The sequence below is a fragment of the Chamaea fasciata genome, unplaced genomic scaffold, assembly GCF_029207755.1.
Source record: "Chamaea fasciata isolate MVZ Bird 193981 ecotype frontalis unplaced genomic scaffold, bChaFas1.0.hap1 SCAF_5, whole genome shotgun sequence".
NCBI classification, from domain to species: Eukaryota; Metazoa; Chordata; class Aves; order Passeriformes; family Sylviidae; genus Chamaea; species Chamaea fasciata.
Window position 1 is genome coordinate 47,129,990 of NW_027094090.1, and position 25,421 is coordinate 47,155,410.

General features: G+C 37.9%; 1 protein-coding gene across 1 annotated transcript in view; it reads left to right on the plus strand.

Annotated features, from left to right (window-relative positions):
• Positions 1–25,421, plus strand: part of LOC136289536 (anoctamin-4) — a 65,721-nt gene that overhangs the window by 5,367 nt on the left and 34,933 nt on the right. The window contains exons 2-8 of the mRNA XM_066183461.1: positions 1,417–1,548; positions 7,267–7,373; positions 9,274–9,329; positions 9,848–9,969; positions 16,190–16,324; positions 17,117–17,213; positions 17,742–17,802. Of these exons, the coding sequence (XP_066039558.1) occupies positions 1,417–1,548; positions 7,267–7,373; positions 9,274–9,329; positions 9,848–9,969; positions 16,190–16,324; positions 17,117–17,213; positions 17,742–17,802 (710 nt within the window). The remainder of the gene's footprint in view (positions 1–1,416; positions 1,549–7,266; positions 7,374–9,273; positions 9,330–9,847; positions 9,970–16,189; positions 16,325–17,116; positions 17,214–17,741; positions 17,803–25,421) is intronic.

A 25,421-nucleotide genomic window follows, 5' to 3' on the forward strand; every position in this document is an offset into this window, starting at 1 on the left:
ACACACATTCCAGTTTTTCCAAACAGTCCTGATGATAAATTTGCACACATCTGCAACATCCAACCCCCCTTGCCCCATCATTCTATTCCAGATTGGAAGTACACAAATGGGACCAAAACAGGTCCAGCTGATTTATTTACAATTTTGAACTGTGCCCATGTTTAAAAATGAGCATTATCTTCCTTAACCAAGATAACAATACCAGGTGGAAGAGGGCTGAATATTCTAGGAAAAACTGTATGAATTTCAAATGAAAATATGTAACATTTTCACATCACTTCCCCATATATTCAACTTCCTGGATACGGATTGTTTTCCCTCTGACTGCAGAAGTACCAGCATTTGCTGGTCTTAGAGTTCTTATGTTGCCTCTGCCGAAAACACCCAAAAAACCCCAAACAACAATTAAAAAAAAAACCCCAAAACAAAACAAAAAAGCCACATAAAACCAACCAACGAACCAAACCTCCCAACCATATTTCCAGTCCTTGAACTTCTTTCAGAACCGAGCTTTAAGTTCAAAGGAAGTAAATTCTTGTCCTTTAGCTCCACTTCTGGCAACATTCATCCAGTGACTGAAGTAGGGGGACTCATAATTTGTACTCTGTGATTTTTGCAGAGATCAGTGGTTAGGACTTGGAGTAGGGCTCACTGTGCTAAACATAGCTTTCGTAGGTGCTTTTCATTATAACATTCTAGTATGGATTTGAATTTGGTTTAGATTGTCTTCTCCAATGAGCTCTGATTCTTCCCTTCATTTCACTGTGTATCTTTGCATGAGTGCACCTGTAGTCAAATCCGCCCTTTCTCCAGCTCAACCATTGTTTGTTTTCCCCTTCCAAATGTAAGAATCTGCATAGCAGTCACCTCTTAGCCTATACACGCAGAGATTTGGTTTCATGAAGGTTGTAGTGTTGCAAGAAACTACAGTTGAACGAAATGAACACAGTAGCCTATTTTTTAATAGCATCAATTGCAAGGTAAGAATTCATACAGAGAGCAGTAATGGGATGTAACTTGCTGGGGTTTAGCTGCCAAGGATCTTTGTCACAATCTCCACTGTTCTAATGTTTAGATGGCCAAAATCTAATGTTGGTTAAACCTGAATTTTAAGCTAACTAAAAATCTGAGAAATAAGTGTTTAGAGACATGCGGTCACTGGGCTTAATAAGATTTATGGCAGCATGTGCCATCAGCATTGCTTTTCTGTTGAGACAAAATAAATGCTCCTCTGCAGAAAGCTGGTTATTAGTAGTCAAGTTCAGCCTATGTAATTTGGTCTGCCTCAAAAAAAATCAGAAGACATTGCACCTTTCCTAGCTGACAATATTAAGTGTCCTGGTTTGACAACCTGTTCTTCATAATGTAGTGAAAAAAACCATTATCACAAATGCTTGTACTTATCATGTGCTGCAGGATCGAGAAACAGATAAGCAGGTTCCGAGGATGGTTACCCAGAAAGCCAATGAAACTGGATAAGGAAACACTGCCAGATTTGGAGGAGAATGACTGCTATACTGCTCCATTCAGCCAACAAAGGATCCATCAGTGAGTATTCTATCATATCTCAGCTGCAAGGAGAAAACTTTTCCTTCTGGATTCACCTTGGAAAAAACTGATTTCTTTGTTCATGTCGTAAGGACTAGTGCCTTCATATTAGTCCTTTTTCACAAAAAAGGAGAGATAGCGAGTCTACATTTCTGTTAATTAAAGGTCCAGCTAAAAGCTAAGGAAATCAATGGGAAAGTTCCTTTTCATTCACTGGAATTTCAATTACATCCTTAACGGGTTCAAACGGCTATTTTCTCTCAGGTTGGAGTTACTTTTCAAGCTTTTTCTGATGTTCAAATTGATCTTAAACCCCATCTCTACCAGGATAACCTGTGCCCATGTTCCCTTGAGCCTCCTCACCCCGAAATCATGGCTAGATCTGGGAGCTGCCGGAACTGGAGACATGGCACAGGGCTGCATGGACACTTACTTGTTTTGAACCAGGATGGTCATTCTGGCATTTAAATACAGTATAATAACTATAAATGTTTAAATGGCTCTTTATAAATGGGGACTCATGGTTTTATAAATCCTGCATTAGAACAAATCTTTGTGCTACCAAACATGGATGTGCCCTGCAATGGGTTTTCTTAATTCCCTCTGATTCTGGAAGTTTTAATTGCCTGACAAATAGAAGGAAGCAGGACATCCTCGAAAAATACAAAAGGCTCCTTCTATCTCAGGTGAATATTTCTGACTGAACCAATTTAAATTAAGAAATGATCTGGGGGTAGACTGATCTGGGGGAAGGGCAGAGGAAGGTGGAGGAGAGATTCTGCACTTTCATTACTTTCTATTTTACTTCGGCAGTTTTGAGGCTGTGGTGCCAAATTAGAAACAGAGAGAGCCACTACAACATTCTTCATCCCAAAGTGACCCTGTTTTAGACATGATATGAAAACCCTCTGCTAGCCATTAAAAATATCCTTTTACCTAAACAAGACAGCCAGCTGCAGCCTTAAAAGTTAAGCAAAATGAAAATTAGGAAGTGTTAATAATTCAGCCATTTTCAAACAAATAAAGTAATGTGTGGTATTATTCTCAGGGAAATACTGCAGACTCACATCGTTGCTGCTACTACAGTTGATGATTTACTTTCTCTATGTCAAATGAGCTAATAACCTACTATTGCCTCAGCCAACAACAGGTTGGCTGTTGGCTCAGTGATTTACCTGGGAGTACAGTAGTTTGGGCATTTTCCCAAAGTGCTAAAAAAAAATTCGTCCAGTCACATAGAGATCACTACTTCCAACAACATCTGTTCTCTTAGTTTGTACTGCTTCCAGTCAAAGGTAATTTTAGATATGGCAAGTGTCAGACATCAAATGTTTCAGTGTCTGTGGATCCCACAGTGCAAAGATACACATGAATCTGTGCATGCATCCATCCTCCCTTCGTACCTTTGTCACCAGACCACAGGTGTTCAGATTTTAGCTTGTTTATCTTGCCACTATAGCAGAAAATAGTTTTTTCCTGCCTTTTGCTTTCCCAAAATATATGAAGTAAAATAAAGCAAGAAAAGTAAACTCACTTTTTTTCAAATGCATATTCAAAGATTCTAGAGTTAAATTTGCCCTTTAAGGGTTTGTACAACCTGAAAAATTACTAAAGAGAATGTATGAACAGGAATTCATTAGTAATCTTTTCTTGATTGAATTTGCACTAATTTGAGGCCTTTCTTTAGGCAACAGTAAGCTTTGCTGTGCTTTGCTATCCACAGAAAGATAGTTTGAAATTCCCAGTTCACAGTTTAGTTAAGAAGGCTACAAATATAGTTTCAAATCAGTTAACCTTCAGTGACTCTTCATGTCTCTTACAGCATGAGTGTAAGAGCAGTATTTCCAGAATGTCATTTTTGGAAGGGACTTTAATTTAAGGAACAGCCCTGGAACCTTTCCTTCCAAAAGTACTGTCATGATCTTCATTGGGATTTTCCTTTTGAGTAAGGACAGCTCACACAAATAAGACTTACAGGACCAAGTTAATGATTATAGCTGTTGTGGAACAAATCACTGGCTTTATCTACCTATACATTAACTTCACAGGTAATAAAAATTATAATGTATTCATCCTTACTTATTTTTTGTCTTACAAATGAGGTGACAAAATGATCAAAACCTTCAGTGAAAAGCCTCATAAATAAAGTCTAAACCCTTACTGAGCCTGAAAACAAGCTGTATTGCTCTTATGAATATCCAAATCCTTGTGCATATTGAAAATCTAACAAGGGCAGCAGAAACAGAACAGCTGAGGAAATTCATCCACCTAAAAGCAACAAGGATTAAAAAACTCACTAGAAAGCCTCTGCTTTATACAGTTTATAACTCAGTAATTTCTGATAAATGTTTATGTGTACCTAGTTTGAAATTGTCATCAGCTCTGGTCCCTCAAATCTCTGAGATTTGAAATGCGAGATTCTTCATAGACTGAGAAAACCTTTCTCCTTTGAATTCTTCATTGGATGCTGTAGAACCTGGAATAGCTTTGATGGTTATTCTGTGAATATGGATTTACCACCCACATTCAGAAATAAGAAAAACTGAACCACAAAAATTTGGGGGGAAGAAATGTCTATGAAGCATGGGAAGAAGGGGTAATGGTTGAAAGGGGTAGGTCCTACACTGAGCTCCCTGATTCTCACCTGACAAGAACAACTCCTGTGACTCTTGAGATAAATTGAAACCTCCCTGACATTGTCCTGATTTATGTCAATGTCTAACTGGGATGTTGTAACACAGATACAACTACCTGAGATATTTTCAGTCTTTCAAGGCCTTCCACTCATGTCAGCCTCTTTTTGTTTCCTGTGCCAGTGGTCCCTGTCCCATTGATTATGGTGATTCTGCTCTTTCTGGGTCTAGTCTACAGACATTTCCACAGGGGAAAAAAAAAAAAACCCAACACAACAAAAAACAACAACAACAACAAAATTAAAAAAAACCTGAGTATTTGAGTTAATCAAATTTTTAAAACCCTATGATTTTTATGTTCAAAAATAAGTGAGGATTATTTTTTAAATGTTACCACATGCAATTCTATCCCAAAATATTGGTATTGTTAGGGATGGTCCAGGACATCCAGAGAACTTATTTTGGCACTCCTTTTTCACCTTTGCTGAACCCTAGCATCTCTTCTTCATCCACGTCATCATGAATAACTTTGGAAAACACTTAAGGGCATGTTTTTGGCCCACTCTGATCATGGTGAGTTCTTCCTCTCCTCTCCCCCTCCTGCCCTCAGATGCCATTTACTGGCACAAGACTGGGCAGCTCATATTCTCACAGGTGTTTTAGGACTGCTTCAACTTTTCTGGAATAGGCAGAGTTCTTCATGGCAGTGATTATACTGAGGTGTTTACATCTGCTTCACAGACACGTCTGGTTATTTCCTCTTGCCCATGTGAGATCAAAAGATATAATAACACAATTCCTAATTTTGCATATGAATTCAAATGACTAAAGTGTTTCTTTAAACAAGTGAATATTTCTTTGTTTTTTAGAGTTTGTGTAATCCTTGATTTTTGCCTTTTTGCATTCATGACTCATGAAAATAGAAATACTTAAATACAAACAAAACTATTACACAAGTTCTTCCGAAAATATGTTGAAATGGCTACCTCTAGTTGCAGTATGAGACAGTTGTGATAACAGATGGGCAAAGCAACGTTGTATTACAAGGAAAATAGATTGGGGTGTTATCTGGTTCCATGTTGCAAGTTTCCCAGATAAGGTGATTCAATTCGCAGTTGAATCCTACAAGAACTCGTAGCTGAGTCAGAATGAAAATTACTGTGCTGCTTTGATATCTGTGAAGTTATCTTCACAGTACTTTAACATTTAGTGCTGGGAGGTGAGGTCTTGGATAGTCAGTCAGTAAAAGAAAATTAAATGAAGAGCAAAAATCTCTAATTGTTCATTCCTGTTTTACTCCTGCCTTTTAATTTGTTTCTGCTGCTATGATAACAGCCTAATACAGAGTTCCAGCTTCAGCTGAAAACAACACTGTTCTCTACCTGCTTCAGAATTTAGATTTTTTTAAATATATTTCTCTCAGCATTAAGATTTACATGATGACAGTGTTTCTTTTTTCTCAAAACACTTTTAATAGCTATTATTTTACATACTGATTACTTTCAACTGAATTTGATACAGGTGTAGAGGTAAGAACACATCTTTAAATCTACATATCTTTCTGTATCTGAAAGATAAGCTCAGTCTTACATACCTTTTGAGTAATAGCAACTTCAAATGGTATAGTGGCCCAAAACTGTTCCTATACAGAAAAGGAAGTGGCCAGTGGACACCAATTGCATTTTCTGTTTGGTACCAGCCCACTGGTAAATCAGCATGCATGTGGTGATCAGCCAATATGCATAAATCAAATCACTTTTGGAAGGTACTGTAGGGCGTGAGTAGGACTTTGGGAATAGCAGGGAAATCGGAGGAAGCCAGAAGTACTGAGTATAGCAGTGAGTGGATTGTAGACCCAGAAATGGCTTGTGAGTATCTGGGGTGGAGTGGCAAAGGAGATGTGAGATAGTAACTTCTAGAAAAGCAGGTTTCATTATTCTGGTGTCCTTGGAGAAACTTGTCTTACATACCTCTACTTTAGGATTTTTTTTTTTTTTGTCAGCCTTTGAAGCAGAACATAAGGAACTTATGTACATATTGTATTGTATTGAAAATCCAGCTAGATCCAGCTGAGAATTTTGATAATAAAGAGGGAGTGGATGAATTTCTCAAAGTTCAGAAGTTGGACTACTTGTTTTTCAAAATTACTGTGGAGGTGCAAAGCCGTATATTATTTCCCATGGGTAAAGATTCAATCTGAAAAAAACAAATTTTCATTTAGGTAAAATTACCTGAGGGGAAAACTGGGAAGTGAATCTCACATTGTGCAAAAGAGGTGATGTGAATCTATGCCAAGCTCCTGATTAAGATGATCTCATTTCAGGTCATATTTCTCTAGTGTGGTGTTCTACACACTTGTGTCTCTATGGCACCTCTATGACCTTAGCATTTTATTTATCAGTTTATTCAGTTCTTCAGCTCTTCAAAAACACAGATGAGGAAATCAATATTGCCTCCTATCCACAGGGTTTCTTGGGGTTTTTTTAGATTTATTTGAACTCACCACAATTCCGTCTAACCTATTGTACATAGAACCTGTATTCATACTTAACTTGATAAGTGGCTTCTGAGAGCTAATTTTCTACTGTATTTTAGCTTCCAGGACCAAATGTAGGAGTATATGATACTTTCAATTTCTAACATAGCATTCAGTAATAGTTTTCAGTAAGAATGGTCTACTGCCAAGTAGGTGTTTCCAACTGACTCTTAATAAAGCATAACAAAAAAAGCCTGGAACAGATGTGAAATTTTACTACTGCACTTACAAAGATATGCTTTTGCAAATTTTTTTGCAAGAATTTTGTAGTTTCTAGTGAATTATCTAAAAAATTATAATAATGAATACTTTAATATGTTCTGTCTTTCTCCCGACTTCTCCACGTAATTCTTTGTTAGAGAATTAATACTGTTACTGACAGTATCTCACCTGACTTATCATCTCTTAATCAAGTGTCTTTAATTCTCCTTGCACTTGCTTATATACTGTAGATTTTTAGAGAGCTATGGAAAGTAATGGAACTAGATATTTGCCTTAAACATGCTATTGTGTGTTTCTGAGACGCCCTTGGTTTTTATTTTTATGTAGCTTCATAATACACAACAAAGACACTTTCTTCAATAATGCTACAAGAAGTAGAATTGTACACCATATCTTACAAAGAGTGAAATATGAAGAAGGGAAAAACAAAATTGGTAAGTACCGAGCAAAGTGTTTTTAAACGTGTGTTTGAAAAAAGAAAGGAGAAGTCTGCCTGGCCTCATAACTGACTCCTTTCCTTCCTTTTTAATCACCTCGGTTTTGACTGTTTATATCTCACCCGCTGCTGTTGTACTGGCTTTGCCTGGAAGATGTGTCCATCCCCCTGTAATATCAGTCAGCTTTCACAGGCACATGTCACCACATGGGATTTATCACCTCTTCAAGGGAAAAGGCTGATTTAAATGTGAAATATGAACCTATTATGAGCAGTGGAGAAGCAGAGAGACTCATGCAGGAAAACCTTTATTCCTTCATAAAACTCTGCTGGCAAGATTTGTGCTGCTCTGCATCTCAGGCTACAGGGCTTCTTCCTGGATACCTATCCATCCCTAAGGGAGATGGAAGACTCTGTATCTCTGTTGTTACTGTAAGTCAAAAGGGAGTTCACCATTGATGTCCTCAGTGCAAAGAACACTATGAATAACTGTGGTTTCATTTTCAATTAGTGAGTGGAGTAGAAATTCGGAGTAGCACACATGCAGGTCCAGGAGAGCAGGCAGAGACAGAGGAGGGATAAAACATGAAACAGTGGCCACCTTTTGCCAAGTCATAGAGACCACATATTGCTTGAGTACTGCACAGAGACAAATATAGAGACAATCTCCATAAAACTCTGCAGTCTATTTCATTTCTGTGCTGTTTAAACCTCACCTTTCCTGAACAGGAAGTGAAATATCCCAGAACTTCACTTTTTTCTTTCTTTCTCAGCTGCTGGAATGAGGGCAGCAATAGCCCTGAGCAGAGGGGCTATTGCTATTGATGTTGCTTCTAGCCCAAACACCAGCAGTCCCTGCCTACCTCAAGATCCCAATCTCCCTCATATGTCAACGTGTGCTATATCTATAAAGAACACAACCTTGCATTGATCACTGGGCAGAGCAACGCCCATCTCAGCTGTACAAGTTTTATTTTTCTGACAGAGACACTGGAAGAAAGCATATTCTGCTAAGCAGATACTGATGCTACCACTGAAAGTGTTATTCATGTTGACTTAATACTTCTCATTGCTGTGTTCTTGCTGCTATCTGTCCCCTGTGAATTAAGAAAGGAATGAAGACTGTATGCCTCTTGGTCAATAGGGTTCAAATACCTTCAGGTCCTTAGTGTGGATATTATGTTTTGCATTGCCCGGTAACAGTTCAGTCCTATTTTGGTGACTTTCCAAGTGAAAAGCACCAAAATCTCAGCAGACATTATTTCTCGAGGCTCTCATTAAAGAGGGACAAGGACTGAGTGAGTGGGTTGTATGCTTACTTTTTAGTGCCACATAGGAATGATTTTGGTTCAGGTTCCTGTTTATTTTCTGGTCTTGTACTGCAGCAGCTTGTTTTGTTCCTTTCTGTCTGTCCAGAAACTTTCCTAAGACATAAGCTGAACACGTTTTAAAAAGTTATCATTTGGAAATTCAGGGTTTCTGTTGCTTTAGTAGTCTGCAATTGAAAAATGTCAAGACCTTCCCTGAAGTTTTTAGCTCCCAAGATATGCTGCCTTTCATCTAAATAGCTTTGTTAGAATCTATTCTATAAGGTCAAACTTTAAACCTGGTGTGAGGACTCCGATTTCACCAAAGTTACACTAAAGATGGATTTGGCAAATGAATCTTTAAGACTCTAGCAAAATAAATTATAGATTCTGATTAATATTTTAACAGGTCTTTCTTTGTATTATATCTTAGTTACCAAAATCTATAGAGGATCAATTTTTCTACATGTATCATGTACTGTCAGTTGGCTTCAATCTTCATTTAGCCAGTTTATGATAATGTGTTTTGCTTTTCACTTAGCAATTTTTTCTGCTCCTATTGGTAAATAATTTAATACTTTTGATTCTTAGGTCTGAATCGATTGCTCAGCAACGGCTCCTATGAAGCTGCATTTCCTCTTCATGAGGTATTTTGCTAATTTTTTTCTTTTTGAACAGATGTTTCTCACAAAATGAATTCTTAATTGTTTAATTATTTATCCTCAATCTTATTAATGTTGGCCTGTGACATGCTTCCATTTAGCAATGCTTTTTTCCTTGGGGAAAAATTAGGGGTATTGTCTTGCAAAAAGAGATGAGTAGAGAGAGTTTTTCTGAATCTATTCTGTAAAAACCGTTTGAGTTCATATATCAGTGCGTTTTCAGAGCGGAAAACCACCACACTCTGTGGGGTTTTTTGAGATTCCCCAAGGATTTTCTTTGCGTTTATAGTCTATGACAAGAATATAATTTACTATATATTTCTTAGGAAGAATAAACTCAAGTCTTAGTGACATCAGTTGATATACTTTAATGCCATATTTAGTTTTTGGAGCCCAAGTATGGAGTTTGCATAAATTCTATTATCCATACTGCTAATAAGGGAGATTTCTTAAATGTTCTTTTTTACTGCTGTTATTCATTAATGTCCAGATTTGTATTTTAGGGAAGTTACAGAAGTAAGAATTCAATAAAAACCCACGGAGCAGAAAACCACAGACACCTGCTGTATGAGTGCTGGGCTTCCTGGGGAGTGTGGTATAAATACCAGCCACTGGATCTTGTAAGGTAAGACTTACCTGCTTTTGCTATGTCACATTGTAGATGCTTTGAGCACAGGTTGTTTCACTTCTGACAAAACTATGAAAAGCTCAGTTGATTCATGTGGTTTTTAAAAACTGATCCTGAAGTAATGGGAAACCATTTAGTTCATGGTGACACTACATCCAAAGAAATATTTATAGTGGAGTTTGTAGAAAGACCTAAAAGCAAAAGGTTTGCTTCCAGAGTTTCCTGACACTGTCATTTGCAATGAAGTGTTTACAGGCTATTTGAGAGAGAAAAAAAAGGGAGACAGAAATCTGTGGGGTCTGGATATACTTGATTAGACATCTGTCCACAGGAGGAATTCTTGCTCCTTGGAGCATGGCTTTGGTGAAAGATAGGCTCTCACCAACTAGATCTTCTTTTTCCAAAAAACAACCACAGAATGAGCTCTGGATGAAGTTTCATGATGCTTACAAATGGCACAGAGCTGAGCTTACAGTTGCTGAGTGTACTACTCTGTTCAGCAGCACTAGTGGTGGAAGTCTCCTTTGTATCAGTGCCCTTTAACTCAGACCAGCTACATCGCCACTGTCCAGATTTATATTCATCTTGAAAGTAGTCTGCAAAGAAAAAACACTGAGAAAGCTGAGATGTGATTCCAAGTTCTTTTAAATTAAGTTTTCAAATAGCCTTGTATGGACTAATAGAGAATTACATATTTCTTATGCATAGAGAGCGAGCATATATAATCAGAGCCTTTACTGATGGTGCTGGCAGAACTATTATTGGACAGTAATGGGCTTTTTCTACTTGAAGAGAGGAATACAGAGCTACAAGAGCCTATTAATAAAGTCTTCAGATGTATCAGAAGCACTGAAGATACATTGGCTATCAGGAAGAGTCATCTACAACATGCAATTGGTCCAGCTTAATAATTTCCTCTTTCATAAGTCCTGTAACTAATAGAAAACTTTGCTCTTATTTATTCTCAAAATTGTTTCCAGATGAAAGATTTGTAGAGGGTAGCCCTGGAGACAGATGGTGTTAGTCATTAAGGCCATATAAAAGCTATCTATTTCATAAAACAGAGTTCCATATCCATGGATAAAAAGTTAATCAAGAAATACAATTAAAAGTTTTGCTGAGTCATGTAATTTTTTAATGCTTTACAAAATAATTTATTGAATCTCATAATTTAATCCCAAAAGCTTTTTTTTTAATACACTGGATAGAAATATGGAATTTTTGTCAAATTACACAATAGAAATTGCTGATTTATGGAGGAGTCAACGGTTACACTGAAGGGGGTTTTTTGCTTTCAATTTCCCAGTACGCAACAACATATTATTATCACAGTACAAACAACGTATCTCTATAGAGTTTTATAATCATTTGTCCGTAGTGGTCAAGGCTGCTGCTCTTCATCAATTCTTGTTTGTGAAAGTGCTCTTGAGGCAATACATAGCATTTGGTTTAATTTGGTGATCAGGCATCTGTAAAGTTTTTTAAAGTATGAGAATAAATGGTAACAGAATAGGAAATATATGATTATTCTAGACCTTGATAGCAGCCTTCTTGCATAGCCTGAGTTTAAAGTTTAAGATTTTTAAAGTTTTATTTTTTCATCAGATAGAGTTTTCAAAATCTATTTTTTTTTTAAAAGGGCAATTGCTATAGACTCCCTAGATGAGGTCAAGAATGTTCTGCTGTTCATGAGAGTAAGTGTTTACCCAAAGAGGAGAGGGGTGGGGGAAGCAGTGAGATCCAAAGCTACAGCCCCAGCCCAGCCTGCCATTTGCTGCCTGGAACACCTCCACAGCTGTGATGAATTCACTGAAGAAGGGTGACAAAAAAGAGAAGGGGATGCCTTTTTCTTCTCACTTCACAGATGCTGGCTTACTCACATTTCCTCAGCTCCTGCTGAGTTTTCAGAGGATTTGAAGATTTGGGAGGAGCTGAGGAAATGTGAGTAATCCAGCATCCGTGAATGAATCTTCCATGTCTACTGCCACTCTCAGCAGTTCACATGTCTATTGAGCTGGTGACTTTTCCTTGAAGAACTGATGACACCAGCAAGACCGGCTGTTCATTTCACTTGGAAGCATCTCAGCAGGCACACTTTAAGAAGAAGCTTTTTTCAGAGCCAGTTCTACAGCAGGAAAATCTTTTTTTCCCCCCATAACAAGGGTTATGTGGGATTGTGCTTGAAGGCTGTAGTGTTTTCATCTGTACAGGATGTCGATTATTCCACAGACATCTAGGCAGAACTTATGCTGCTAGTTGACATTGTGATTTAGAAAGCTAAGAAGTAAATTAGACCTAGATAGTACAATTATGTCATTAATAGGTGTGCTATTTCTATCTTAAAGTCAAGCTATCACAATGGTAAGTGAAAATGTTCATACTTCTGTGCTGTTTTATTTTTTCCTTAGATGTTAAAATGAGGTTTCCATCTCCTGTGCTGCCAATTTGGCAACTGCCAAATATCATTTAATCTCATCAGCTGGCTCTTCTGGAGATACTAGTCACTAAAAATAAATGAGAAAAAGTCATTTGAGGGAAATTGCATGATTCTGCTTCCACTCTGCTTTGAAACATGTGGCAGTATGATGGCACAAACTTGGCATAATTTACAAAGCCGCTCCTATTAGTCAACAGATGTGGTACCATGACTTTAATTATCCATCTCTTGGAATTTAGTGTCCATAGATTGCCATGGTAATTTATGACCCTTAGAATGGATTATTACTGGAAAGAAACACAACTCATCCATTATTTTTATTTGCTATGGTAGAAAAAGTTGCAGTGATTCCTGGGGACCTCGGATCACTTCCTTCACACTTCTGTGCATTTCTGCTTCCCTCTTGATTGTGCAAAAATTGCTGCTGCTGCTGCTTGTGTGTGTAATTCACAGGACCAAAATGTAGGGAGAAAACTATGTTTTTTAAGTGATTGTAAAGCTATCTAAATGAACCTGGAAGCAAAAACTGATGCCTGAGTAACCTGCATTTTGCTCCATGTTTCCATTAAGTGTCTTGACTTCAAGCCGACTACTCTCTTTCAGTCTCCTGTCAAGCCTTCCTACCCACCCCATTGCTTCTGACACAAGAGCTTCAAATGTCCAAAACACGTGCTAGAAAGCTCTTGTTTCTGTGATGTAGAAAGGTCTTTCATTCTTACCTGTAGAAGAGTTGATGAAAATAGATAGGTTCTTAGTTTGAGACCTGATCTGTTTATATTCTAGATCCATGACTTCCTTCTAGGCATGCTGAAAGCAAAATATTCTATAATAAAGGTCTTTAAACATAGGATAATTCAATATCACTTTTCATAAGTCTGAAATCAGACTTTGTAGCTTAATAATTTTCAAAAACATGCCTTATTGATGAATATTGATATTGAAATCTTGACCCAATTAAGTCATAGGTCCTACCACTGAAATGGGTTGAGGGAATATACAGTTCACCATAAAAGTAACTGGTATTGAAGGGTATACAGGCTAGCTTACAACTGAGAAGCTGAAATTACATTTTTATTATTATTTTGATGGTTCAGCATATATAAGGATAGGAGAGATGGATTATTCTGTTAGGTGCTTGGGGGTTTTTTATGTCTCTGCTTTTCAGGTTGGTTGTGGAGAAAATTTTCTGTGGGAGAACCATTAAAGACTCAAACAATTTTTTTCTGTCCATATTAATAATCTGAGAAATTGGATAGTAATATACTTGCAAAGTTAACAAGAACACAAAGATGTTATCAATGCTGGAAAATTTCAAAAAGGCCTTGAAATGAACAGAATGATAACAGGTGAAATTTAGGAATATCTAATGCACAGTGATGCAGTCTGGAAAAAAAACCTCTGGAATTCTTTGTATACATTGCTGAACCCTGCCTCAGAAAGAACTCCATCACTGAGGAAAGCTGTATGAAATTTCTGGTTCTTACATAGTGACAGAAGAAAATAAACAAATTTCCTCTTCAAACAAAAATTTGGGGCAAATTGAAGGGAGTGACAAAGGTATCTCTACACATTTTTCATCTCCAAGGGTCATGATGGTCCAGACTAGCTGAATTACTTATTGGAATAAAGGTGGAACTGCTCTGAATATGGCAGCTAGGAAGGCCTCCAAAGACCTTCTGATTGGCATAGTTTGTTTCCATAGCATTTAACTGAGTGGTATCTGAGCAAGACTAAAAGGAGAAATATGCAAACTTTGGGGCCAAAAGACATGATATATTAAGTTGATCCTGATGCAATTTACAGTAGTACAGACTGTGCCTGTGGAGTACCAGCTGAATTGAAAAGGGCAATAATGGAATACTGAGGCTGTTTCTCCGTATTTAAACCAGGATGTATCAATGTAATGTCAACATCCTTAATTTATTTTTAAAACCCATCTCAAATGACTTTTCCTTACTTTTCAGAGATGGGTTGCTTCCCATCATGGACAGTCTTCTTTACGCACACACTAAACTTTGCTTGGATCTTCATCTAGGATGAAGGTGTTTGATTTCTAGATCAAAAAGGATACTGTGACTTGCACTGTTAGACTGAAGGGCTCAACAGGATAGGAGACTATTTTTGCCAATAATGCTTCTCAGCTAGAGGATTGGAATGAGGAGGCATTCGTCCTTGAGTGTAGGGCATGAAGTAAAAAACAAAGCTTGGTAAAGGTGAGGTGGACTTCACTACTTTGAACTACGTACATGGAGAAATATAGATCATCCATATTTAGTGGAAGTAAGCTCAAATGTGAGTTTGCATTTTTGGAGGAGAAGTCACAGACTGACATCCTCAGTCAGGAAGGAATATAATCAGGTGTCAGGAAAAAAATCAGGCCAAAGGTTTCATTTGCACTCCTAAGTCAGGTCTTAAAAAGCCATTTGCAGCGTGTTTTTTTACAATCAGACCTGCTGCCCTTGTCAGAACTGAGCATGTTAGCATTAGCTTGCTACCTCTTTAGCCTGTGAATTTGAGTCTCTATTGAATGACAGAAGAATAAAACCAAAATGACAATACATGGCTTCTTATACAGACCTGGTAAACTCCAATGAAAATAGTCGCTGCAGGTCAGTATCTTTCAGCTGAGCATGAGCCAGAGAGATATTTCTCACACACAAAGTTTTTAATAACAGCTTGAAAACTTCTACTTCTGTGCAGTCTAGATCAAGTGTCCTCCAGCGCACCCAGCGCTAGAGACAGTTCTAGGTCTTTCCATTCTCGCTGAGGAAGTTTGTCCAGTGATGTTTTCTGGTAGCATAGAGGAGACAGCAGCACTGGCTCACTGCACTTTTTCTCTGGATAGAGTGGAGTTGCATCATTAGGATGAAACTGGGTTTCCAGCACCAGCTATTTTCAAACTGAGTGGACATGCATGTTTAAGTTTTCTACAAAGTCTCTGAAACACAAGCATATCATCTTGCCTCATTCTTCAAAACCAGTCTTGCAAATAATCCCCTAAAATCTCAGCCTACTGTGAACAAATCAGACACAGGACAATACATGAGCCTGCTCCTCTGCTGATGAGCTCAGCAGGTTTTTGTGTGCTTTTCTCTAATGCATAAATAAAAGTTCGGCTGTATGTGGGAGGAGGAAAATTGCTAATGAATATGTAGCAAAATGGAACTTTCTGGCTACTTTACTGCTGTTTTTTGAGCAATATCTCTAATAAATTAGGATCAATTCAGACTTTCTTTAAACCATTGCAAGATGATGGACCTTACTTACACTTCACTTTCCACTGCAGTAGAATCATTAAATTAGTTTTCCAGGAACTGAGCTAAGAAAATAAATAATCAAATGAAAATAAACTGTATTGGCGAATGAACTCTGGTTAATTGATTTCTTAGAACTAATTTGAGCTCAAATAATTTTTGCTGTTATACAAGCTTTAGGGATAAAATTTATTTCAGTGCAATTATATGGACAGTAAAGTCAAACAGCCAAAATCAAAGCAAACCATCAATTTCCCAAATACAAAGAAGGTAACTCACTGTTTCCTTCATGAGGTTTCCATTTATCTAAGTGTAAACTGTGGTTATTGAATTTTTAAATTCATGTTTAAAGTTCATTACTGAGTCAGGTCCCTCAGTGTGCATTTAGAAGCTTAGTTGAAGGCTTTCTCTCCTCTTTAATCTACTCCTCTGATATGATAGAAATGGGGTTTTGTCTACTAATGAGCAAGATTAAGTAGATTATCCTAATTAGCAGGTAACTTTGCTGTGTTGTGTTTTAAAACAGACGGTACTTTGGTGAGAAAATTGGGCTGTACTTTGCCTGGTTAGGCTGGTACACAGGGATGCTCTTCCCAGCTGCCTTCATTGGATTGTTTGTCTTTTTGTATGGAGTCACCACTTTGAACCACTGCCAAGTCAGGTAATGTGGGAACTTATATAAAGAAATTGCAACTGTAGGTTATTACAAATAATTTAAGAGATCTTCCTACACGCTGTTAATTATTTCATTTTGAACTGTTGAATGAACAGTCGAGAAAAGACTACGTAGTTGTCATAAGATACCCAGTATCAAACTGGGTATGTTTTATGTTTTATGCTCCTGAATTAGGATGAAATTATGCTCCCATGTTTTATGCTCCTGAATTAGGATGAAAGGAAATGCTTCTTGCCCAGTTCCAGTTGCTAATGGTGTTGGCAACTCAGAACAAAGTAGGAAAAAAGTAGACCTCTTCATTACTCTTTAAGGAGCCAGCACAAGAGTGGGGAATTTTCACTCTCTATAAGGCCTTTCTTAAAGATCCACCACAAAGGCATTCCTCAGATGAAGAAATCCCTGGACCTTCTGCTGAATGCTGCGTCTTTAAGTTTTTGTGCACTTAAGCCACAAGACTAATTTTGTCTGAAGTCATCCTCACCCTCGTCCTACCAAAGGTCACTCTGACTCAAGGGAGAAGCTGGAAATTGTAAAGAGATGCTGCTAGGTTGTCCCTGGAGAACAGCGTTCTGCAGTTATGACTGTAAAATCTGTAGTCTTAGACAGTCAACAAATATTGATTATACACATGCAGTTATGAACATCTTGGCTTCGGTTACAGACCAGTTTTGTTCAATAAGTAACTGAATATTAGCAAAGCCTATCAATACAGACAGATTGTTGTGCAGATTGTTGTAGTTATGAAGCTATTAATTTTTGTCTTCTCTATTTTTCCAGTAAAGAAGTCTGCCAAGCTACAGATATCATAATGTGTCCTATATGTGATAAATACTGCCCCTTCATGAGGTTGTCAGACAGCTGCATTTATGCCAAGGTATGTTTTAGGCTATGCAAATACAGATGCTTCCTGGTGAAAGCATGAATTTTGCCTTTCTCATTTTTCTTTAGTGAGCTTGGGTAGATAAAGTCTTAAAGGGACAGATCAGGTTCAGTCAATATTAACACTGTCTTTCACCAATATACTTAGTTTGCATTGTAAAACATTTGAATGTGATTTGCACTTAGAGATTCAGCAGTCTCAGGGTCGTGTCCTTGAGCTACGTGTTACTGTGTCCTTGACATCAGTCTTTATCTCCTCATCCATCCTCTGTACATGGCTCCATAAAATTAACACTTTGGGTCTGAAATGATGCTCATATCTGGTGTTGGCAGGAGTCAAATATTTGACCGGCCAGGCTGTCAAATAGCCCTGTCAATTCACAGGTGGGTTTCACATGTCAAGGGAAGGATACTCAGGATTGTGAGGCCATCTAAACTCATGATCACATTCATTTTAGTGGGTGAAAATAGAAAATAAATGCTTATTATCATAAATTGATCACATTTTTAATGTATCTCTCAGGTAACCCACCTTTTTGACAATGGTGCTACTGTCTTTTTTGCTGTTTTCATGGCAGTGTGGGGTAAGTTTTCATTTTGATATTTTAATTGCACCATCTTTTTCTTAAAGAATGTGATGAAACATCAGCCTTTTTGTCTTCCAGCACACTTTTTTTCTGACACTATGAAAAAGAATATAGACTTGAGACTTTTCTGTTTTTGCAAAAAGGAAGATGGAATTGGTTGAATCAAGTTTTTATTTGATAATAATTTTAATTAGAACAAAACCATGCATGCAGTTATGTAATGTCTATGTAGTTTATATATATATAATTCTGTGCGAATTTCTAACCATTTTTAAATCCATTGGTACTAAGGCCTTCTCTCTATTACTGCTCAGGGCTTCTCCTAGCTTAGGGCAGGTCAGTTTGGTGTCAGTATTAAAATGAAGTAGCATATTTCTTCCCCACCTTGCAGAAAGGCACTAAAATTTAAATCCATGTAAGCTGGTTGCAGTTGAAGCAAAACTCCAATGAAATAAACAAAAGATTTCATTGAATAGCAAATTGATCCGAGTGTGGTCTAACTGTTGCCATGGAGGTTGAATTTTGCCCATAGAAATGTTCTATTTTTGGCTCAACTATTTTTCCTACTATGACATGTAGGCAGAATTGAAGGCAAGAGGAATCAGTAATTTCTGGCAGCACGAAAATTATTTCAAGCAACTCCTAAACATGCCCAGGCTCTTGGCTGCTACCAAGCCATTCTGAGAGAAGGTTAATAACTGTGGAAAATGGCTCAATGAGGTGACTCAAAAACACCATTCAACTCCTTGAGCTATCTGGATTTAGTCATTATTTTCCTGTTCTTACTCACACATCTCCAACTGCTTTGGAAAGGTGTCCAGGTGATTGTTATAATCTTGATTTTATACTGCAGATCTCTTTACTGAACCGCAAGAAATATCCAGGAAGCACCATGAGAGACAGCAGGACAACATAGATTAGCCTACCTGTCTACCTCAGTTCCTTCCTCCAAAACTCCAGTTTTGTCTCAGTTACCAATTAAATTAAGTCATATACCAATCAAGCCTATTTATGCCATTTCATATAATAGTGATCATATTAAATTATTATAAATCACATTTAATAAAAATCCACCGATCATATAGATGTTGTTTCTGTTTGATATTTCATCTTTGTTTTAGAGCTACATAGAGCTAAGAATCACCAAAAATTTTTAAGCCTTAAAGATAACTTCTAGATCCTTACTCAACTTTTCTAAACTCTTTCTCCATGTATTCACTGAAGTTGAGAATTTCCAAGACAGTGTACAGGCAGGGACATCTCTACATACGAAAATTGATGGGTTAGCATTGCTGAACATTTATGGCAGTGTTCCTAACTGCTGGTGAGCATTTTCTTGGAGTGTAAATTTTTGCAACAGTGCTTTCGGTCCTCCTTAACAATAACAGTGCTTTCAGAAAACAGCTGTGCTCACAGCATGACTTCTGTGTCTTAGCAGTGCCCAGATCCAGGGCTGTAGGAAAAGTAGCTCTAGATAAGGAAAGTCCCTCACAGAGGTAATCGTGCATGGTTCTGTCTTGTGCTTGTTGTCGTTGAAAAGGCTGAGAAGGCTGAACATTCCTGCCTACAAATTGTTGTTGTCCCTCTCCCTTTCCTCTTTTTAGCCGACAGGAACCAGGTCTCTCTCTGGTTAGCCTCTCCTTCCGCCCCCTCCTTCAGCATCACTGTCAGACTCCCAGAACCTATTCCCTCTGGGACCCTCCACACCAGCCTGCCAGGACTGAGCAATGCAATACCCACTCAAGCATCTAAAGCACCTAAGTCCAGAGTGAGATAAGAAAAAAATACAATAGAAGCTGCCCCCTGGACGATTGGGCTAGAGGAGAAGAGACTATAGGACAGGAGCTGCTGGGGTGATAGCTTTCCCCACCACTTTTGCTGGCTTACACTGTGCTTGTGAGCTGACTGCCAAGAGGGGGGGAAGGGCAGCACCAGCAGGAGCTGTGAGTGTAGGTTATGGTTTGGGGAATGCGGCAATCCTCTGGCTCCACACAAACCATTCTTCCTTAAAGAAGACTTTGCGGAGAGAACAGTGAGACTGTGGAGGTATTTTCCATGCAGATATGGCTAAAGCAACATTCAAGTATAGGGAAGTCACACTTTCCAGGGATTTTCTGGTACTGTATTTACTAGTTGGCATACTACCTGTGTTAAATGGGTTTTTAGTCTGCAGTGGGTCTATTGGCAGCTGCAGGCATTGCAATCATTGCAGTAAATCATAGAGGAAGAGAAGAATCAATGATAGCAGTTTGATTGTGGAAATATTTTTTTCTGTCAGCATGAAACAACTGGCAAGCACATAAAGTATTGGCTATTAAAACAGATGATCAGTTTGACAGACACTGGCATATTAAATAATTATGGCAGTGCTTTCATGAAAAGAGAAAAAGAAAAAGAAAAAAAAAAAAAGCCAGCTAGAACTGTGTTACCTCTTTAGCCAGAGTTTACACACTGTTTTGTTATTATCTAAAGTATTTTTTTTCACTGTCTTTAGATCCATTAGTAAGCTTCCATCTTGAGAGAGAAGCCTCAGCTATTTTCTTGTGAATTTCAAAACAGGTGTGGCCATTGGTCTTGCCTTAAAGACGTGATCTGTATGATGCTCTCTTCCTTTTGCTCTGAAGACATTTTTATTTGATGAATTAAGTGGTTTGCTCCCATTTTAAATATAAATAAAATGCATCTCCAAGTGATGAGCAAAGTGCTGTGGCTAGGCTGCAGAGAAGAATTACCATGACAAGTACCAGCAGGGGGTGCTTGATATGTGGAGCAGCAACGAACCTGACTGTAGAACTCTGAAGCTCAGGGACGCATAAGTGAGACCCATCAAAGTAAGACTGGAGTTGTTAAGTGTACTAGGGGATACCGGAATAGAAGTACACTTTCCTTCAAAAAAGTATTGACCCTTCACCTCACTTATTTAATTTCTGCCTGGTGTAAGCAAAGAAGTAAAAGTAATTGATAAAATAGAAAAGAAATATGATGCTTACTAAAGTATAGCTGGCAGCCTTATGACTTAAGGAAATTTTCATTTTAAACTGATTTATCAAAGGACAAAAGGTAGTTTCCCTTCAGTGCACTTAAGGAATTCTTATTAGGTTGTATAAGTTTTTCTGTATTGAAGCTCCTCTTGAAAGGAAATACACTTTCAAACAGATTGAAGCTATAAATCTTTGTGGTTTATAGGAAAAAGTAAGTCCCTGTAATCACTAACATTTAAAAAAAAATTTTTATTGGTGAACAGATTGTCATTGATGCTCACTGAGATGTGATCGTCTCAGAAGCCGAAAAAGAATTTTCTCTTCATGACATTTTCCAGATCTTCAAAGCTTTCAAAAATAGGAAAGCAATATCATATTTTGTGTTTCTGTGCTAGGGAGAAACACCTCCACTTCGTTTTTTATGTATACCTTGAGAAATATTTGGCTTGATGATAAAGCAGCTCCCATATCTAGGAAAAGTTCCTCTCTTTTTACTGCCTAAATTAGATTCTTACCAAAGACAGAAAATGAGAGAAAGATGTTAATTCAAAAAAAAATATTGACATTTAAAGTGAAAGAAAAAGTAATTCTAATTTAAAAATCTAGGTGAATTTGACACTCAGCTGTCTCCAGCATGTTTCAGTAAAGCGAGATGAAACTGAAGAATTTGCTTTTCCAGTTGAGGTACTGGGGAAACCTATTGCAGAGCTGTCACTGCCTAGATGTTTCCTGAAACTCTACAGCAAAATTCTGTAACTGTTCAATCACAAAGTACAGAAATTTATCATTTCTAAAGCCACACTGAAGACAGGGTAGGCTGGTGGTAGTTTCTCTCTCTCCAAAGTACACATCTTTGGGGAACTAAGGGATGCAAGAAAAATCCTTTTTGAAATTTCCTCCTGTGTAGCATGTTTCCTTTGATAAAAGAAGTAGCTTTAGAACATTCACTGAAAGGCAAAATTGGAAGGGGAAAAGGAGGACTAACATGAAGAATTTAACACTTCTTTCAAGCAATAGGAAATACCAACATGAAACAATTTTTCTGTATGTGTTAGTCTAATAAAAGATACTGCTTTCCTAAAAATCTTGCCTCTAGCATTAAACATTGACACTGCTCTGCTCTCTGAGGAGATAGAATTTAAGGATGTTCTTCAACAATACTCCTGGTATATAGAATATATTCTAGGAGTCAGAATGGACATTTAAATGGTGCTCTGAAATACAATAGAGAGAGGATTTCTGAGAGAAGGTCAGGATAAAGCTATTTCCTACAAGAGGCCATTTGCATTACAAGATAAGATCACAACTTGTTACAAAAGCATCTGAGGAAATGATGTTAAGACAGCTGTTTGTACAAGTGGATAGTGAGGACCCAGCTGCAAGGTTGAGTTCTGAAGTAGGACAAACATAGTACAGGAAAAGCTAGTAAAAGGTCTGGAAGCTAAGGTCAATGAGAAAAAAAATCCAAGCAGGATTTTTTGAGAAAACTCAGCATCTGAATTACACAAATGGGAAAATACACATATGAGAAAATACAACTGTGTCCAGTTAAATGTCAAAGTCAGAAAAGAATGCTGAAGTTTGTGTAGGGTATTTGTAGTTAAAATTACAGTTAGAAAATAAGCAGAGAAATTTGAAAACGCAGTACTTTTAGAAGACCTTAGTAGCCCAGTGAAACAATCAAAGATGTTTATTTATACCACATTTTAAAATATCTAGGAAGGGAAAACTGCATACTGACCTGAACAGAGGGAGAAAAGTGTAACACAGTGAAAGCTAAAACAGCACTGCACAGAACGTCATATTTGGTACTTAATGATTAGAAAATAACTTTCTAATGAAGCTTCAGGAATTTCACATTCTTACTCTGACAAGTGCTAAATGTGCTAAACATAATATGTATAAATTCCTCACTCCAGGTGAGGGAAAAGCAAGAAAGAAAAGAAGTATTTTTGTTCAACAAAGATTTATCTGTGTTTCAGGGCTGGGACTCAAACACCTACTGGAGTTCTGCTACCAGCAGCTCTTTGGAATGGGAACAAAGTGATAGAAATCAATCAGGCTTCTTTTGCCTAGGTTTCCAAATGGTCCAGGACTACTTGCGTAGCCTGAACAAAATAATTCAATATGAGCTGACAGGAGAGAAGCAGTTCTGCCAGGAAAAAAAATCAAGGCATGAACCATGTTGTGGTTCAGCAGCAGTGGAACGTCATTAACACTTACTAGTTTTGCTGATCACAACCAATCATACTGCAATTATTGCAAACATTTATAGAAACATTAGATTCACGACTCTCTATTAGACTAAAATCAAAGTGGTTGTTACTTGGTGTAACATAATTCCAGCTTTCAGAAAAATAATTACATGAGATATGAAAATGCCTTCAAACCGAACATCTGCTTTATTACACATGCTTTTGATATCTTACCTTGTCTGCTTGTAATGTTCACTTCCTAAGTATACTTTCACTGCACTGGCTAGTACAATAAAACATAATGCTTACTGCCTGAAAATTAACTTTTGCCAAACTGATGCCAGTACTTAGTATCAGGTCCCATTTTTATCAATATGCTGCAGTAGAGCAAACAGACCATTAAGGAGATGCTTTTATGATTGGATGTGAAATATATTGCCAGACTATTGTGACACCGTTAGAGCTGACACTGTGCTAGCTCATGAACAAAGAGGTTTATGTTCTCTGCTTATCAGTCTGCTGCTTCTCAGTGAGCAATAAAGGAAAGAACCAAACTTCACAGTGGGAGAGGAAGCCTGCCCATTGATTTGTGTTAGCTTTAGGTAGTTTCTACATCTTTTACACAAAACAAATGTTTAAAACCCCTGTAACTTTAAGCAGGCTGAGTATTAATCTTTGGATTATGAGCATATAATGTTATTACTGTTTCCTTGATTGTTCTTTCCATCACAAAATGCAAGCACAGTTGTCATGTGAAAGGGGGAATTTCCTCAAGTCCTTTAGATTTGATTGGTCTGTCAGGGCTCCAGGAAAGCCAATACCTTTGTGCCTGGTCTCTCTGTCAGTGTCCTGCTATGGTGACTCTCCACTGAGCTACCCACTGGGTCAGAGGATGGTTCGACTGACTTGTTCAGGGGCACACACCAACGGCAGAAGAAAGACCCTCTCCTGGGTCTTCACACTTTTATTCAAGAGTGTTGCCCACCGCTGGCAAATGCCAGAGCCCTTAAAAGACTCATGCCAAAGTTTAGGGAGCAACACTCTTTATTAATATACACACTGTGAGTGGAAAATTGTGACAAGTTAAAGTTCAAAGATTGACAGTGACAGTAGCCGACTGCAAAAATGTACTCAAAGCAATATCCAGACAACCTCTAATGATCAATCAAACCTAGCTCAAGATGATCATTCAGTGAGCATAGAATACAGTTATTACCCAACAGACATTCCTTTGGAGGAGGAGAGAGGTTCAGCCCATTCCCCGATCCCAGAAATCATGATGGAGTCTTCTCTAACTTATCCCCATTCTTAACTTACTTTTATACTATTTATTTTCATTTAGGTGGAGCTTGAATGGCTCTAGTGATACACAACTTTGTTATTGATAGGTGAGGGGAGCTCATACCTTGAAGGCGGGTAACTTTGGGACAGAGATGCGTGTTAATATTACAGTTAGGTTTTAATGAAACCAGTTCATCCACGGACAATGATTTCACCACAGTTGCTGTCTCAGCAACAAGACACCTTTTCCTATCTCCCCTGGCTGACAGATGCTATACCATTTATCAGCTGCAAAGTACCATCAGGTGCCCCTCCCTGCAAGGATTACATCACAGCCTGACCTCTGTCTCCATTCTACTCCACCCTCCATTCTACTCCCCTTAGCATGTGCTTAAATTTGGAGATTCGATATATGGGGACTCATGGTGGGATAGGTTTCAGGCATGCCAATCACATTCCATCCAGGGAGTGGCAACTGTATTTTACCCTATAATTTCCATACTGTTCTAACTTCTGTTTGGAATGTGAATATAACCTCCCAGCTTTCTCTAATTTTTCTCCCAGTCATCTTCCCATAGCAGTCACGTGCAGGCCTGTTACTCCATCTTGAACTCTATCAATAAGGACTGTACTACACAATGTTTATTTAGCAGACGTAAATACCACATCCCATATACAAACTCACGTAGTGTGAAAAAAAAAAGGGGGATTGGATTAGAAAGGTGTAAACCAGAAGTTCCCATTTCCCCAGTAGTATTCTACAGATTTTCAAATGCACTGGACTGTGCTTCCTGTGAGTTCTGGTTTCTCTGTAATGTAAATGGTCTTCAAAGAAAGAAGGTTACTCCTTTATGTGTAATGGCCCCAAGAAACCTTTAGCTTCATCAGAAATCTGCTTTATCTAGCAGTGATGACTCACAGGAACAATTTTATTCTTTGCGAGCCCTGCCTTGGTTGGTTAGAAATTAAACATTCTCATTTAGCATTAAATTAAATCTCTAAAGCCTCAATCATACTTGAAGCAAGCAAGCTAATCCTTAGAAAGCAATGCTTTTTGAAAGCAGTTTTGATCATCAGCATGATTTGCTGTTCAAAAGAACTCATTTATGCAAAGAAATTAAAATAATGTAACAGCTTCATTCAACAGTTCTGTGATAGT